Source organism: Leptodactylus fuscus, chromosome 8 (assembly GCF_031893055.1).
Source record: "Leptodactylus fuscus isolate aLepFus1 chromosome 8, aLepFus1.hap2, whole genome shotgun sequence".
Taxonomy (NCBI): Eukaryota; Metazoa; Chordata; class Amphibia; order Anura; family Leptodactylidae; genus Leptodactylus; species Leptodactylus fuscus.
In genome coordinates, this window is record NC_134272.1 from 71377605 (window position 1) to 71391149 (window position 13545).

Consider the following 13545-nt stretch of genomic DNA (forward strand, 5'->3'; position numbering starts at 1 on the left):
GATGTTTATGGGAAAGTTTCTTTTAAATTGTTGTAAAATTTGGAGCTTCTAGTCTTCAAAGGAGAGATTATATCCTATTCATACTATGAGAAATATAATAGCTCTTTGTGCTTTGTATATTTAGTAGACTAGGTGTATGTATGTGAATATGTGTGTGGATGGCCAGGATATCAACCAAATATCCTAGCCAGAACCAAGTCAAGAAGCCGCAACTCCTTACACCATAGTGATGTAATGCTAGGCAAAATCTATTACATGTCCTTTACAAATGACATAAACCATATAAACATTGTATCAAAACTTTACATAATAAAATAATAGACACATACATAGTGGAAGATAAATGGCCACAGACTAAGGGGGAGTTCACATGGAGTAACGTGCCGCGTGATGTGGCACGTATACGCCATGTGAGATTTTGAGCGGCGTATACGCTCCCATTGATTTCAATGGGAGCCGGGATCGTATACGCGGCACATTACTCCGTTTGAACTCCCCCTAAAGGTCAGGAATGAAAACCGTCCAGCTATAAGCTCAGACAAATATGTTCAATAACCTGTGCATATGAAATAACAGATCGGAGGTTCCCAATCTTTTTTTCTCGTAAACCGCTTTCAAAATTTTATTGGTTTCAGTGGACCCCCTGCTGCTACATTTCTACCATATTTCCAAAACCCGTCAAAAAATGTGAAGATTCACGCCAACGTAGACCCCCATCGAGTCTCCCGTGGACCCCTGGGGGTCCACCTGGACCACTTTGGGAATCACTGGCCTAGATGGTTGGCAATGTGATGAAATGACCACTCTACTTTGCTCAGTCTAGTGATGCACCCCCTCTCAAAGCCTGTCACCTGGGCAAAATGTCTTTGAATGTGTTGAAGAGACATATCTAGCAGTTAATGATTTCTCACCAAGAAGTACACTACCCAAAAGTGGCCCTCTTGCGTCAAGATCCAATGTCCAATCAAAGCACACCTCTAATCATTTACATGTTACCTGTCTGAGACGTAACTGCATACCAAGTTCTACAGTAATCAAACATTTTTATCCGGGTGCGGGGTTTTGTGGGGTTTTTTTTGTATTGTGTATTTCAATATGGTCACCTGGATTTCCCCAGTCCTATGACCCACCTGTCACTAAGTAAAACTCCAAAGTCCCTCTAGCAACAAATAGGTCAGATAGCTAACCCAACCAGCTGTTGTTGCAAACCCCAGAAAATCTTCCTCCTGACCTCAAGAATCCCCTAAGTCATGGGGTTAAACTTTCCTGCAAGATTAACGATTAAGGAAAGAGCCAATATGGCCACTATAGTGTTTGTAGTCCAATGTGGAACCTGGGATTGTTCCATCCTCATGGATGAAAGATGGACATGAACATGCGAGTAAGGACTAAACCTGGAATCATACATGCAGTCGTCAATGCAGTTAGAACTGAGGACATGGACTCTGTACATTTCAATTTGCCTCTAGTCCCGCCATTGTTCTATATTGAAAATCTACCATTAAAGGGACATGCATTGCAAGTTGTTTGTAAGGATGTCTATTAGTAGTCCATTCCTGCACAATATATGGCCAAAGGAACAAATTTCTATCCACTTGGCACAATTTTTTTTTGTACCATAATCCTAATGATTAACTGTGATTGTCTATGGTAAATTGAATAGTGGATAATGGCATTGTATTCCCCCGCCTTCCATGTAGGTGACCGCTGCACATGAGGCTCCTTAAGACTTGCATTGCTATGAAAAGAATTCTTTTAACTCTTTTTAACAAAGATTGTAGGTGTTTTATGATTGAGCTGACTGTGAATGTGTCAGTGATTTATTTTATGCCGGGTGAGCGACATCTGCAGCACAGCTGGGAGGATATATATCTGGGGTATATACCTAATGATGTTTAATATTACAAATACCAAGACGTATAGTAGGGATGTGTGTGTTATAAGGAAACAACAGATCCTAAGGTAATGCTGCAAAACTGGGCAAGAAGATGCACAAAGGAATCATTATGAGTAAGGGGGAACTGGCAGGACAATTTGCTGACCCATCTAATACTGTGGACAAGCTGCTGTAATTCCTCTAGGTTCAGTAAACCTCTGCTAAAATCTAAGAAGATTGTATATCTCTGCAGTGTCCAGTGCTAGTACCTACAGAAAAAGATGATCATAAATGAATAGCGCAGGTGAATATAAGAAACTTTCTTTTATATCTCCCCTTATCAGGCTGTTCTGAATGTTCACTCAGCCTAATATTGTTCTCCCTCTTTCTGTCCAGCAGCAATTCCTCCCCCCTCTACTCTCCATAGACTTCTATGAGACCAACTGCCCATCTCCCCTCTCTGAACACAAAACTGAATCAGATTGAATGTATTAGGGGAAAGGAACCTGATGAACGGAGAAAGAAGCATTCTCATGAATAGTACAAAGTTTCTTAGATTAGCATGTCATTTACGACTTTTTACTAGAGATGAGCGAACAGTAAAATGTTCGATATTCATTTCGAGTAGCCGCTCAATATTCGACTACTCGAATCGAATATCGAACCCTATTATACTCTATGGGAGGAAAATGCTCGTTTCAGGGGTAGGCAACATTCGATCAAATTACACTTACCAAGTCCCTGAGTGAGGGTCGGGCTGGATCCTCCGAGAAGTCTTCTCCGTGCAGTGTCCCCGCGGCGTCTTCCGGCTCTGAATTCACTCTGCCAGGCACTACAAGTGGGCAGAGCCGACTGCGCATGGCCGCTTACAGTCAAAGCGGCCATTTTCTTGTAGCGCGGGCATGCGCAGTCGGCTCTGCCCAGGCCCGATGCCTGGCAGAGTGAATTCAGAGCCGGAAGACGCCGCGGGGAAGCTGCACGGAGAAGACTTCTAAAGGTAAGAGAAGAACCAGCGTTGATTGGCCGACTGTATAGCATTCAGCCAATCAATGCTGGTTCTGCATCGAACTTTTACATTCGAATAGTGAGTGGTACTCGATCGAGTCCGAGTATTTCGAATACCGTAGTATTCGATCGAATACCTACTTGATTGAATACTACTCGCTCATCTCTACTTTTTACCATATCAGTTTGTTTGTTGCTGCTACAGAAATTACCAAAATTTAACAAATTGATTCCTTCTCATGGTCTGGGGGGGTGAGTTGAAATCAAGAGGGAATAGCCTTGAAGTGTACCTAATCTTTAATAAAATTAGGAAAGATTTTTAGTATTGCAGCATGTACATGGGAATAACACTTTCTATTCATTCTATGACTTGTAGTCTGCAGTTTTTTGCCGTTTTGCTCTATGCACATCTGGAAGGCCTCATGCACAATTCAGTGTGTGCAGCCCGAGCCTCTGTTCTGAGAGTGATAGAGCAAATCCTATCCTGCTCTGTGGAAATGGAACGGAACCCCCCATTATAATTAATGGAGGACAGAATGCACTTGGATAACACTCCAATGCAATCTGAATGTATCCCATTAAAAAATCGGACCCTCACTCCATGGCCTTCACACACTTGTGCATGAGGCCTAATATTGTGTATTTTATATATGTCGGGTGTCCTCCTGTTACTACTTTTATTTATTATTCCTCATCTACTACTAACCCATCCCAAATGCTTCTCTGTGTAATTGGTATCCTTAAAGATGGCCAGAAATCAGAGAATAGCAGCTCTCCATGTGGTACGACGTCATAAACTGTTCTATTCAACAAACATCTGCAAGGGGGTTGAGACTGAGGTTAGAACACACATGCTATGAGATTGGTCGGGTCCCAGAGTAGTTCATCCTGACCATTTCTTAGCTTTGATTTGAAGGAGGGGGGGGGGATGTTTTGAGCCACCATGTGTTCTTGAAATATTTATAATTTATGTGCATTTTTATCAATCTGTGAATGTAGATCATTGTGTAATTTATAGACATATTTTACTGTAAAATATGGTGTAATGTACCTGTTTACAAATCTGTATTATCCTCAGCACATGTTATTATAGGGAAGGTCTGATAATCCATAAGGTCTGGTAATCTGGCGCTTCCAACTGAGAACTGTAATATAATGTTCAATTTCCCAAATAAAATATAGAACAAAGCATTAGAAATCATTAGAAATGTTGGCTTTTACATTTCATCTTGGCTTTTTTTTGTCCTATTTTGTACTCTTTCATGTAAGTTGTCTTTTTTTATGACAGTCCAATCCACACCTTTCTATCTAGTTCTATTGGTACTAGGATTGTACTACTTTTATTTGGCAGGACTTAGTAGTGTTTTTGACACACAACATATGTCAGAAGAGGCAGTGGCCCCTGCAACCTCTATTATGCCCCACAGTTGCCCCTGCAACCTCTATTATGCCCCATAGTAGTCCACCCATGAACCATTATTATACTCTGGGGTCTTTTCAGACCTCGGAGAATAATAATCGGAGACTCAGGAGAGGTGAAGAAACATAAAAACACTGTTATTAACTCACCTCTCCTGGATCCAGTGTTAGTCCTAGCACAGGCTTCGGGCCTTTATGGTAATGTCCCAAATGTCACATAGACCGTGCATGTGACATCTGGGACATTACCGTAAAGGCCTGAAGCCTGCTAGGAGTAACACTGGATCCAGGAGAGGTGAGTAACAGTGATTTTTATGTTTCTTCACCTCCTCTGAGTCTGCAATTATTATACTCCGGGGTCGGAAAAGACCCCAGAGTATAATAGTGGTAGTTGTTGGGGTTTGTGGACCCGATCCTGCTCACAGCAGGTAGCAGCCTATTAAAAAAAAACAGAACAAAAAAAGGTATCCTCACTCACCTACCTGCGATCTCTTAAAGGAGACTCCACCTCCTCTTCTTCACCCGCACATAAGATGTCTGCGTCTCGGCGCAGGAGGCATGGTGACGTCTTAGTACCAAGGTCTAAGCCAGCCCAGGACAGGTCCACTCCGTTTTGTTTTCAGAGCGGCCTGTCTTGGGCTAGTTTAGGTGCGCCCCTGTATATAAATGGAACTGGCCGACCATATATTTGTGTATGGAGGAATAGTTGGCCACCTATTGTGCGGTACAGTTATATAGGACCTCATAGGTTACAGAGGCGGCTTTTGGGTTAGGTTACATGTAATAAATTCACGGAGCTTCACTTTAGATACTGTGGCCCATTTGCTCTCTCTGGAACGTGTCTTTAAAGTCACATTAGCAACTGTGCAGCCGATTTCTAAGAAAAATCATTTAGTCAATTCTATTAATGACTTCTAAGTTTTTTTTTCACATAATTTAACAGTGCACAATTTTCCCAGTTTCTTGCTTTTCTGAAACCTAAATTGACTGAATATTATTGAGCTGTGATTGAATATTCTTCAGGTTAATTAACCCATGGAGTGTTTGTTGCCTTGTGCTGTGTACATAAATCACAAACACACTTCTTACTGTGTGAATACATCCTTTATGCCTAATTGTGTTCCCTTTCTATTGGGGAGCAATGCTTGTAATGGTGTATGAATGGGAATATTTACATGTTATGGGAAGTCAGCGTGGAGGCATTTTTAGATTGGATTAATTGCCTCTTATTGCCAGCGCAAACAAAGTACCGTACGGAAGCTTTATGGGGGAATAAAACACGTTCTGCCCTTAGAAGAAGGTGAATTTAATACGAAGGAATTGCATCTAGAGCAGTCCTCAATAGATTGTCAGCGTCTTCACCGTTAGTGCTGATCATGATGCAATAAGGGTATGTTCACACTGAGTTTTGTTTGCAATCTGCATCAAAATAGACCTCCCAACTCTCCCATACATTTCATTGGGAGTCAGTAGCAGATTTTTTTTCTTTAACTGATTCCTTTCTGCAGATTCATATGTTCAATGTTGCTCTTGTTTCACAGCAAAACTCTGTGGCTTAGGCCCCACATTGCAGAAAAACTACTTTTTTGTTGAAAATTTTGCTGTGGGAGTTGGAGCTAAAAGCAGGAGTGAATTTAACAGAAGAGAGAAGTATAGGAGCCTCTTAGGTTTACCAAAATCTGCAACAAAAAAGCTTTTCTGCAACGCGGGGCCTTCGCCTTAGGGTGAGTTCACACAGAGGAAAGTGGAGGGTAATCTGGCACGTATACACGTGTCAGCAGATTACGCTCGCAAAAACATCCCATTCATTTCAATGGGAGTTAGGAGCATATACGCCGCGTTATTTTGCGCCTGTGATTTTGCCACAAAATCATGGGCGCAAAATAACGCGGCGTATACGCTCTTAACTCCCATTGAAATGAATAGGAGCATTTTGAGCGCGTCATCTGCCGGCACGTGTATACGTTCCAGATCATGCTCAACGTTACATCGTGTGAATGCACCCTTAAGCTTATTTTTGTTGCAGATTATGTTATGGTTTTTAGAACCGAAGACGAGACTGGCTACAAAATGAATAGGAAATATATGTAGGAAGTTCTTAATAATAATAATAATAATAATAATAAATTTTATTTATATAGCGCCAACATATTCCGCAGCGCTGAACAATTTGTAGGGTTCAAATACAGACAGATATACAACAAAGAATGTCATTTCACACAAAGGGACTGAGGGCCCTGCTCGCAAGAGCTTACAATCTATGAGGTAGAGGGGGTGACACAAGAGGTAGCAGGGGCGGCATTGCTTATACAGTATTCAGACAATTTTGTAATAGAGGTTCATTACACAAACAAAACTTTATGAGCCGTCACCAGCTGTGTCCTGTAACATGTGGATGGAGCTTGGAAAAATAAAGTTAGCCTGAAAAGACATCATATCATGTGGGGTAATGTGGGAGCGGGGACAGAGGAGGGTTAAATTTTGGGGATTCTAACTATAGTACGGAAGGGTTTACATTAGGAATTGTGATAGGCCTGTCTGAAAAGATGTCTTTAGTTTGCGTTTGAAACTGTAGAAATTGGGAGTTAATCTGATTGTCCAGGGTAGAGCATTCCAGAGAAGTGGTGCAGCTCGGGAGAAGTCTTGTATACGAGCGTGGGAGGTTCTGATAATAGAGGATGTAAGTGTTAGGTCATTGAGTGAACGGAGAACACGGTTTGGGCGCTAGACAGAGATGAGGGAGGAAATGTAGGGAGGTGCGGCATTATGGAGAGCCTTGTGGATGAGAGTGATAACTTTATATTTTATTCTATAATGAATAGGCAGCCAATGTAGTGACCAGAACAGACCCGAGGCATCGCTGTAGTGTCTAGCCTGATAGATAAGCCTGGCCGCTGCATTCAGAATAGATTGTAGAGGGGAGAGTTTAGTGAGGGGAAGACTGATTAGTAAGGAGTTACAGTAAGTTCTTATACTTCTACCTCGTGCTCAATCTACTCCTGAATTTGGCTCAAAAAAACACAATAAAATCTGCAACAAAATAAGCTGCGTTTCCACAACATGGAGCCTTAAACTAAAGTGGTTTTCCCATCTATTTTTATATAATTGTAAAGTTCTCCCACCAAGCGTAAAATGATGACCTGTTCTAGCAATATTTCTATAGTCGGAATATTATCCATACAATGCTAGCAATGACTTATTTAACGTACACAGTATACTCCCAACTCTTAAGATTTTTTTTTCTTCTGTCTCTTGTTTAGGTCTTCTACCACAACTTGTAGGAGTCGCCCCTGAAAAGGCTATTAAATTGACGGTAGGTGACTTGGAGAATTTCCAATCTAGAAATGTGCAAATTGTATGTAGTTCTCTCCGTTATTAGACAATAGTGTAAAATAAGAATACAATAGTAAGGATTAATATCTGAGCCCTAGCAAGGTAAAGATCATCCTGGTATAAAACTTTGTTGGATGTGACCAAGAAGACACATTTGGGTGATGGTTGGTGTCACATAGGACGTCATGAGCCCCATCATCTGGTTGTAGACTATTGGAATTGTATTTTATTATGTAGCTAAATTGTAATTCTTATTGATATTCCTATTTAGACCTCCCAGTGGTGTTTTTGCAGAACATGTCCATGTCTTACGATGGACCACTTAACCCAATTCTGAACCAGCAGTAAATCTATTCAGATCTTAAATCTTCTCCAGTTCTTAAGATCATAAATTTTATCGGTACATCTTGTAGTAATAATTGTGTAGCCACTGGACATATGCTGCTTGTACAAATCCAACCTTGATCACTAAATCTTTCAAGATGCCGGTGTCGAATCTTCTCTCTCCAGTCAATAGCGATTTGTCTTCAATACTTTACACGGAAAAGATAAAAATCATCCTTCCAAAAAAGTTGAAATAATTCCAAAATAAACCAGTGTATCATCTTATAATAAAACACCTTATATTTCTTTGTCATGGATCATTTTTCATGTAATAACAAAATTGGGTTCCGGCTCTGCTGTTCCTCTGAAGTTGACAATAGCAGACATATGTTTGCAAAGTTTGGTGTCCCACAGTCTATAATTTCCCCCATTTTTCTAAATTCACTCGCATATTGGCTTTTGTTTGTTATATCAAGTGAAAAAAGAGAAACCAGTTGTGTGTTTTGTCAGTTCTTCGGCTACAAGATAGACCCGCGGAGCCCATTATGGGAGTGTGAAAGGCAGATCGCATCTTGTAGTGGCTCTTGTTTATAGATAGCATTATAAATTGTTATGTCTGTTTTATAAAAGAGCAGCGCTGCCAATAATCTGGTGGAAGAAAGCGCAGGCCGGGAGATGTGCGGGGAATGTAATCATTTTGTTTACTTATGTCACTATTTCCCTTCTTTATGTAGGTTAATGATTTTGTTCGAGACAAGTTTACACAGCGAGATGGTTCAATTCCGCTCCTGGCTGAAATCATGGCTGGCGGCTGCGTGAGTATCTTGTTTAGTGATGCGATTGGGGGAAGAAAAATGTCGATGCCCTGAGGAGAGGCCTGATCTTATTTATTTGGTATTGGGTTTTGAAAAAGAATAAGGGAAAAAATAGAGAGCCTTATGGTTATGTACACAGCTCATATACCTAGAAGGACACAAGTCTGGACCCTGGTCGGTGGAACACGGAGTCTTACGAACCGTAGCCCCAAATGCAGCCGTGTAGGACCTTCACAATGCTTTTGGGTAACAATACTTTCTTAGCACACCAAGTGATAGAAAATGTTGTTGTTTTTTTCTTCTGCAAACTCATGGAATCTATGAGAAAAAATGTAGAAAATTAGAAGCACACAGAGAGACAATATAGGGCCATTGCAGTCTATGGATACCGTGTTATTGGCACGGGCAGAAAACAGAAACCTGCATAACAGAGACCGGGGCGCTGGTGTGAACCCGCCCTCAAAGTAGAAAATTACTGTCAAACACATACACATTAGGTATCTCTGTGTCTGAAAGTGCACGGTCTACTGAATACAGGGTATCTGCAGTACTCCGATTCCATCAGGAAGGGGTTAATAGGAGCACTGCAGATACTCTATATTCAGCCAGGCTGAGTTCCAAGTGGGGGGGGGAAGACAGACAACCAATACACCCCCTCCCCAGCATCTACTGCACCCAAATATCCCGGCCATTTTAATTTTTTAAAATTTTTCCAGTAGCTGCTGCATTTCCCCCGCTTGGCTTATACTCGATTCAATACGGTTTCCCAATTTTTTTTGTAGTAAAATTAGGGGCTTCGGCTTATATTTGGGACAGCTTATACTCGAGTATATACGGTAATTGAAAAACAAAAAAAAATTAATTTTTATGACCCTTAAATTTGCATAATAATTTGGACATTAGATTTGCTTAATAATTTGGAACGTGTTGTAATCATTTGATGGCTTCTTTTTTTTTTTTTTTTTATTTACTGGGAGGCAACATGAACATGTGTATCATAGGGTCCGTGGGAAAACCGTATCATCCATGTGCTGTCGGTGCCCTCCACTGACCCATTCATTTCCTGTAGTGAGTTCTGGTCACAAAACGGACAGGAATAGGACCTGTCCTGAGTTTTTTTACAGGGCTCACAGCCCCCCTCATAGTCCCATGGTAATAAACGGGTGTGTGTATGGGGCATAAGAAAATAAGGGATCAGTGTGCTAGCCTTGAAAAACAAAGCACACAGCCGTGTACATGGAGCCATAGACAGTAATATTTGCATACGTAAGATAGAAGCTTATTCGATCTTAAGGTTACTCAGATTCTTTCTAGATGCATTTGACACCTTGTTCCTAGGAGAAAAAGGGAAAAAAAACTGCACTTCTACTTGTTTGTCGCGTGTTTTTGTTTTGTTTTTTTTTGTATTTGAAATATCCAAGGATGTCTTTTTGTAATTTTTTTTTTTTTTTTTTAATGACTTCCATTTGAGTGAAGCCGACAAGCTGGGATTGCAAAAAAAAAAATCCTATCCACTCCCAGTACTGAGGGCAGTGAGGTTAATGACCCCTACTAGTTTTTAATTCAGAGCCATGTCCCAGGAGGGTCCTGAAGGAGGCTGCTTCTAGTCTCCTGTGATTGGATCTGGCAGCTTGGTACATACCTAGGCCTTCACCTGTCACTGCACAAAGTTTGCATTCAGTGCCATATGAGAAAGACGCTGTTGTGAAGATTAAAAAAGAAAAAAGTACTATGGACATGTATAGCAAGGACACGACTCAGGGTTATCTCTGCGAAGACATTGCAGGTCCGATATAACCACTTACAGGTAAACTTTATAGATGATTCAGGTTCTGTACACAGTAAGAATTCCATTATGGTGATTATTTTGACGGGAGAGTCCAATGTCTATATGAATATAACGGCAGTGTCTCAAATATAGGCTGTAAAATCTGCACTAAATATCCGGTATGTGAGTTGACTAGGATGGGGACAGACTTGCTGTTGACTTTTCATTGGAGTGAATGGGGTTCTTGTATAGTGCAGGGAAGCTGAGTCTGGACATTTCAAACAGACATTATAATATAGAATAATCTAGAATTGCGGTTCTGTCATATGCAAGATGAGATTCTCAGCTTTCATATGTCACAAAGATCACAGTTCTACCTTGCCAGAGATATAGCCAGTTGAAAACTCAATCCCAATACTGTCTTTTTTTTTTTCTTGAAATAATCTCTATGATATGACATCAGGACCACTGTTCTAAGTTTTATACTTTATAACGGTTTTGAGGAGACTTCCCCTTCCCCGAGTCTCAGCGTCCATGCCTCCAACCTGTACTCCAGGGAGAAGCCGTGTACAGATTTCAGCTGGCAAAAGAGTAAAGATGTGCAGGATTTCATAACATGCACAACATGTAATAATAATATTAATCTCCAGCATAAAATTATGGTGGCCACCAGCGTGACCAAAACCGTAACCTGATGGTGGTCATAGAGAGCAGGACTGAGCCAATCTCTAACCAGCCAGATCACAATAAAAGAAATTGTGGGGTATATCAAGTTGGAATAAATAGGCGTGTGCTATAGTGTTGAGCTTTGACTTTTAAGATCCTTCTTCTTTACTAGACTCTATGAAAAAAAAAAATCTTATTAATGTATAGAATTTTAACATAGTTTGCTACTAGAGTTGAGCCGAACTTGAGATTTCAGGATCGATTTTAAAATACGATTTCCGATCATTTTCCATTCGATCCCAATCCTAATGTAAGTCAATGGGATTTATTTTAATGATCAAAGATCAGATTTTAAAAATGATCCTGTTCACTACACAGCGTGGAGTCCAAAAATTGAAGCCTCCACTCTGTGTAGTGATTAAAAAATCCGCCGGCTACTTAGTCCCCCCCACTTACCTGCACAGAATTGCTGCTGCCTCCTCTCCCAATGTGTACGCCGCTCCCCGGAGCTCCGGGCCATTGTTCTCTCCTCTCTCTCTTCACACACCGGCAGAGCGTACGCCGGCGCGCCCCCGCCTCCCAGGTTAGTGTGATTGATGTTGGGAGAAGGTGGGGCTTGTTGTGGCTTAGGAGAGTGTGGGCAGGGAGATTTGAGTGCATCACTCACGTCTCCCCTCCCTGTACCCACCCACACTCTCCTAAACCACAAAAAGTCCCACCTATTCCCAACAGTAACACTAGCCTAAGGAGGCGGGGCCGCGCACAGCGAAGAGAGAGAGGAGAGAACAACGGCCCGGAGCTTCGGGGAGTGGCAGCGGTTCTGTGCAGGTAAGTCGGTTGAGTGATCAGGATCGGAATGCCGTTTCCGATCTTTTTTTAGGCGGGATTGGATCGTGATCGTGAAATGTACTGGATCGCCAATCGGGATCTGATCTTTTCCGATCCCTCAACCCTATTTGCTACATTTGATTTTTTTTTTTTTTTTTTTTTTATCTGAGTGGTTTAAGAGAAACTGAAAAAATGTAGTAATTTTTTTTTTTTTTCTAAAGTGGTTCCAGTAATTTAAAGCAAAAACAATTACACAAATCCTCAATCTTGGATTAATTATGCAAAATTTTTACCAAATGAGTCTCTCCTAGTTTACCTGAATGAAAGATTAAGGATCTTTCAAAAAACTGACACATCAAAGCTGTTAAGTAATAAAATGATGAAGGATTCAGGATTGCAGACATTTAATTTTTTTTTTTCTTCAGACGAAGTCCCTTCACCCACACAGGGCATGTAATTCATTGCTGGAAGTGATGTTGATTGAGCTCTACAGATCTGATCAACTCTTTGTTCTTGAGATCATCATGGCGACATCTGTCCTGATATTATTAGCAGGGAATATATATATATATAAAATAAGTGGTGCCCTGTAATCTGATTTCTTGTGCTTGTGACCAAGATCCAATTAAATTATCAGATGGGAACATTGCACAGACATAACATGTATATCACTTATGGGCTATGTCTGCATTTTCACCCGACAGGATCTGACTGTTTTGTTGCTCTCACTATAGGCCAAAATGCAGAAAGGCTGCAAAATCCGATGATGGTATCTGTACAGAATAGGTTTCCTACAAGTGTACAGGACACTATTCAATTCATGAGAAGTTGAGTGTTGGGCTGCATGCACATGAACCCGTGCATGCGCCAGCTACATGGTAAAACAAGATGAAAGAGAACTATGACCCAGTGACTTGCTTTAGTGAGCCCATGCCGCAAAACACAGTTATGGCTCCATACAAGGGCGTGATAATACACCAACGAGTTTACGGGACCATGGAGGATAATGGAAAACATGGCTAGTACATTGACCAAGCACACTAGTAAGCCCTCCTTATCAATGCTTGTCAGGGCTGTAATTCCTGGTCTTTTTGTTAAGCCGATTGCACATGACCATATGCTAACTAGCTGCCGTGAAGGAACAGCATGGGTGGCGCATCGGGAACATGCGGATGTCTCCCGTGTACTGCCCGTGCTTACGTGGCTCCTTTCATTCAATAAATAGGAACTGCAGAAATCGGACATAAATAGGACCTGTTCCATATTTTGTTGCCCAGACTATCATCCCACACACGTGCCCATGTCATTCACAGTCATGTGTATGGGCCCATGGAAATGAATGGGTCAGTGTGCCATCTGGGAAAAAACCCGGATAACACAATGACTAGTCATACAGTTGTCTGCAAGAGGGCTAAGGCTGTATATACATGTAGCTACTACAACCCTAAAGTCACTGAATTGTACTCCATATTAAATATTAGAGCCAAAAGCTGAATAAGATAAGATAATCC

The 13545-nt window shown here is 41.2% G+C and overlaps 1 protein-coding gene across 1 annotated transcript in view; it reads left to right on the forward strand.

Moving 5' to 3' along the window:
• The window catches only part of SLC25A12 (solute carrier family 25 member 12), an 89717-nt gene that overhangs the window by 61384 nt on the left and 14788 nt on the right, over positions 1–13545 (forward strand). Inside the window, exons 12-13 of the mRNA XM_075284178.1 lie at positions 7561–7613; positions 8692–8772. Of these exons, the coding sequence (XP_075140279.1) occupies positions 7561–7613; positions 8692–8772 (134 nt within the window). The remainder of the gene's footprint in view (positions 1–7560; positions 7614–8691; positions 8773–13545) is intronic.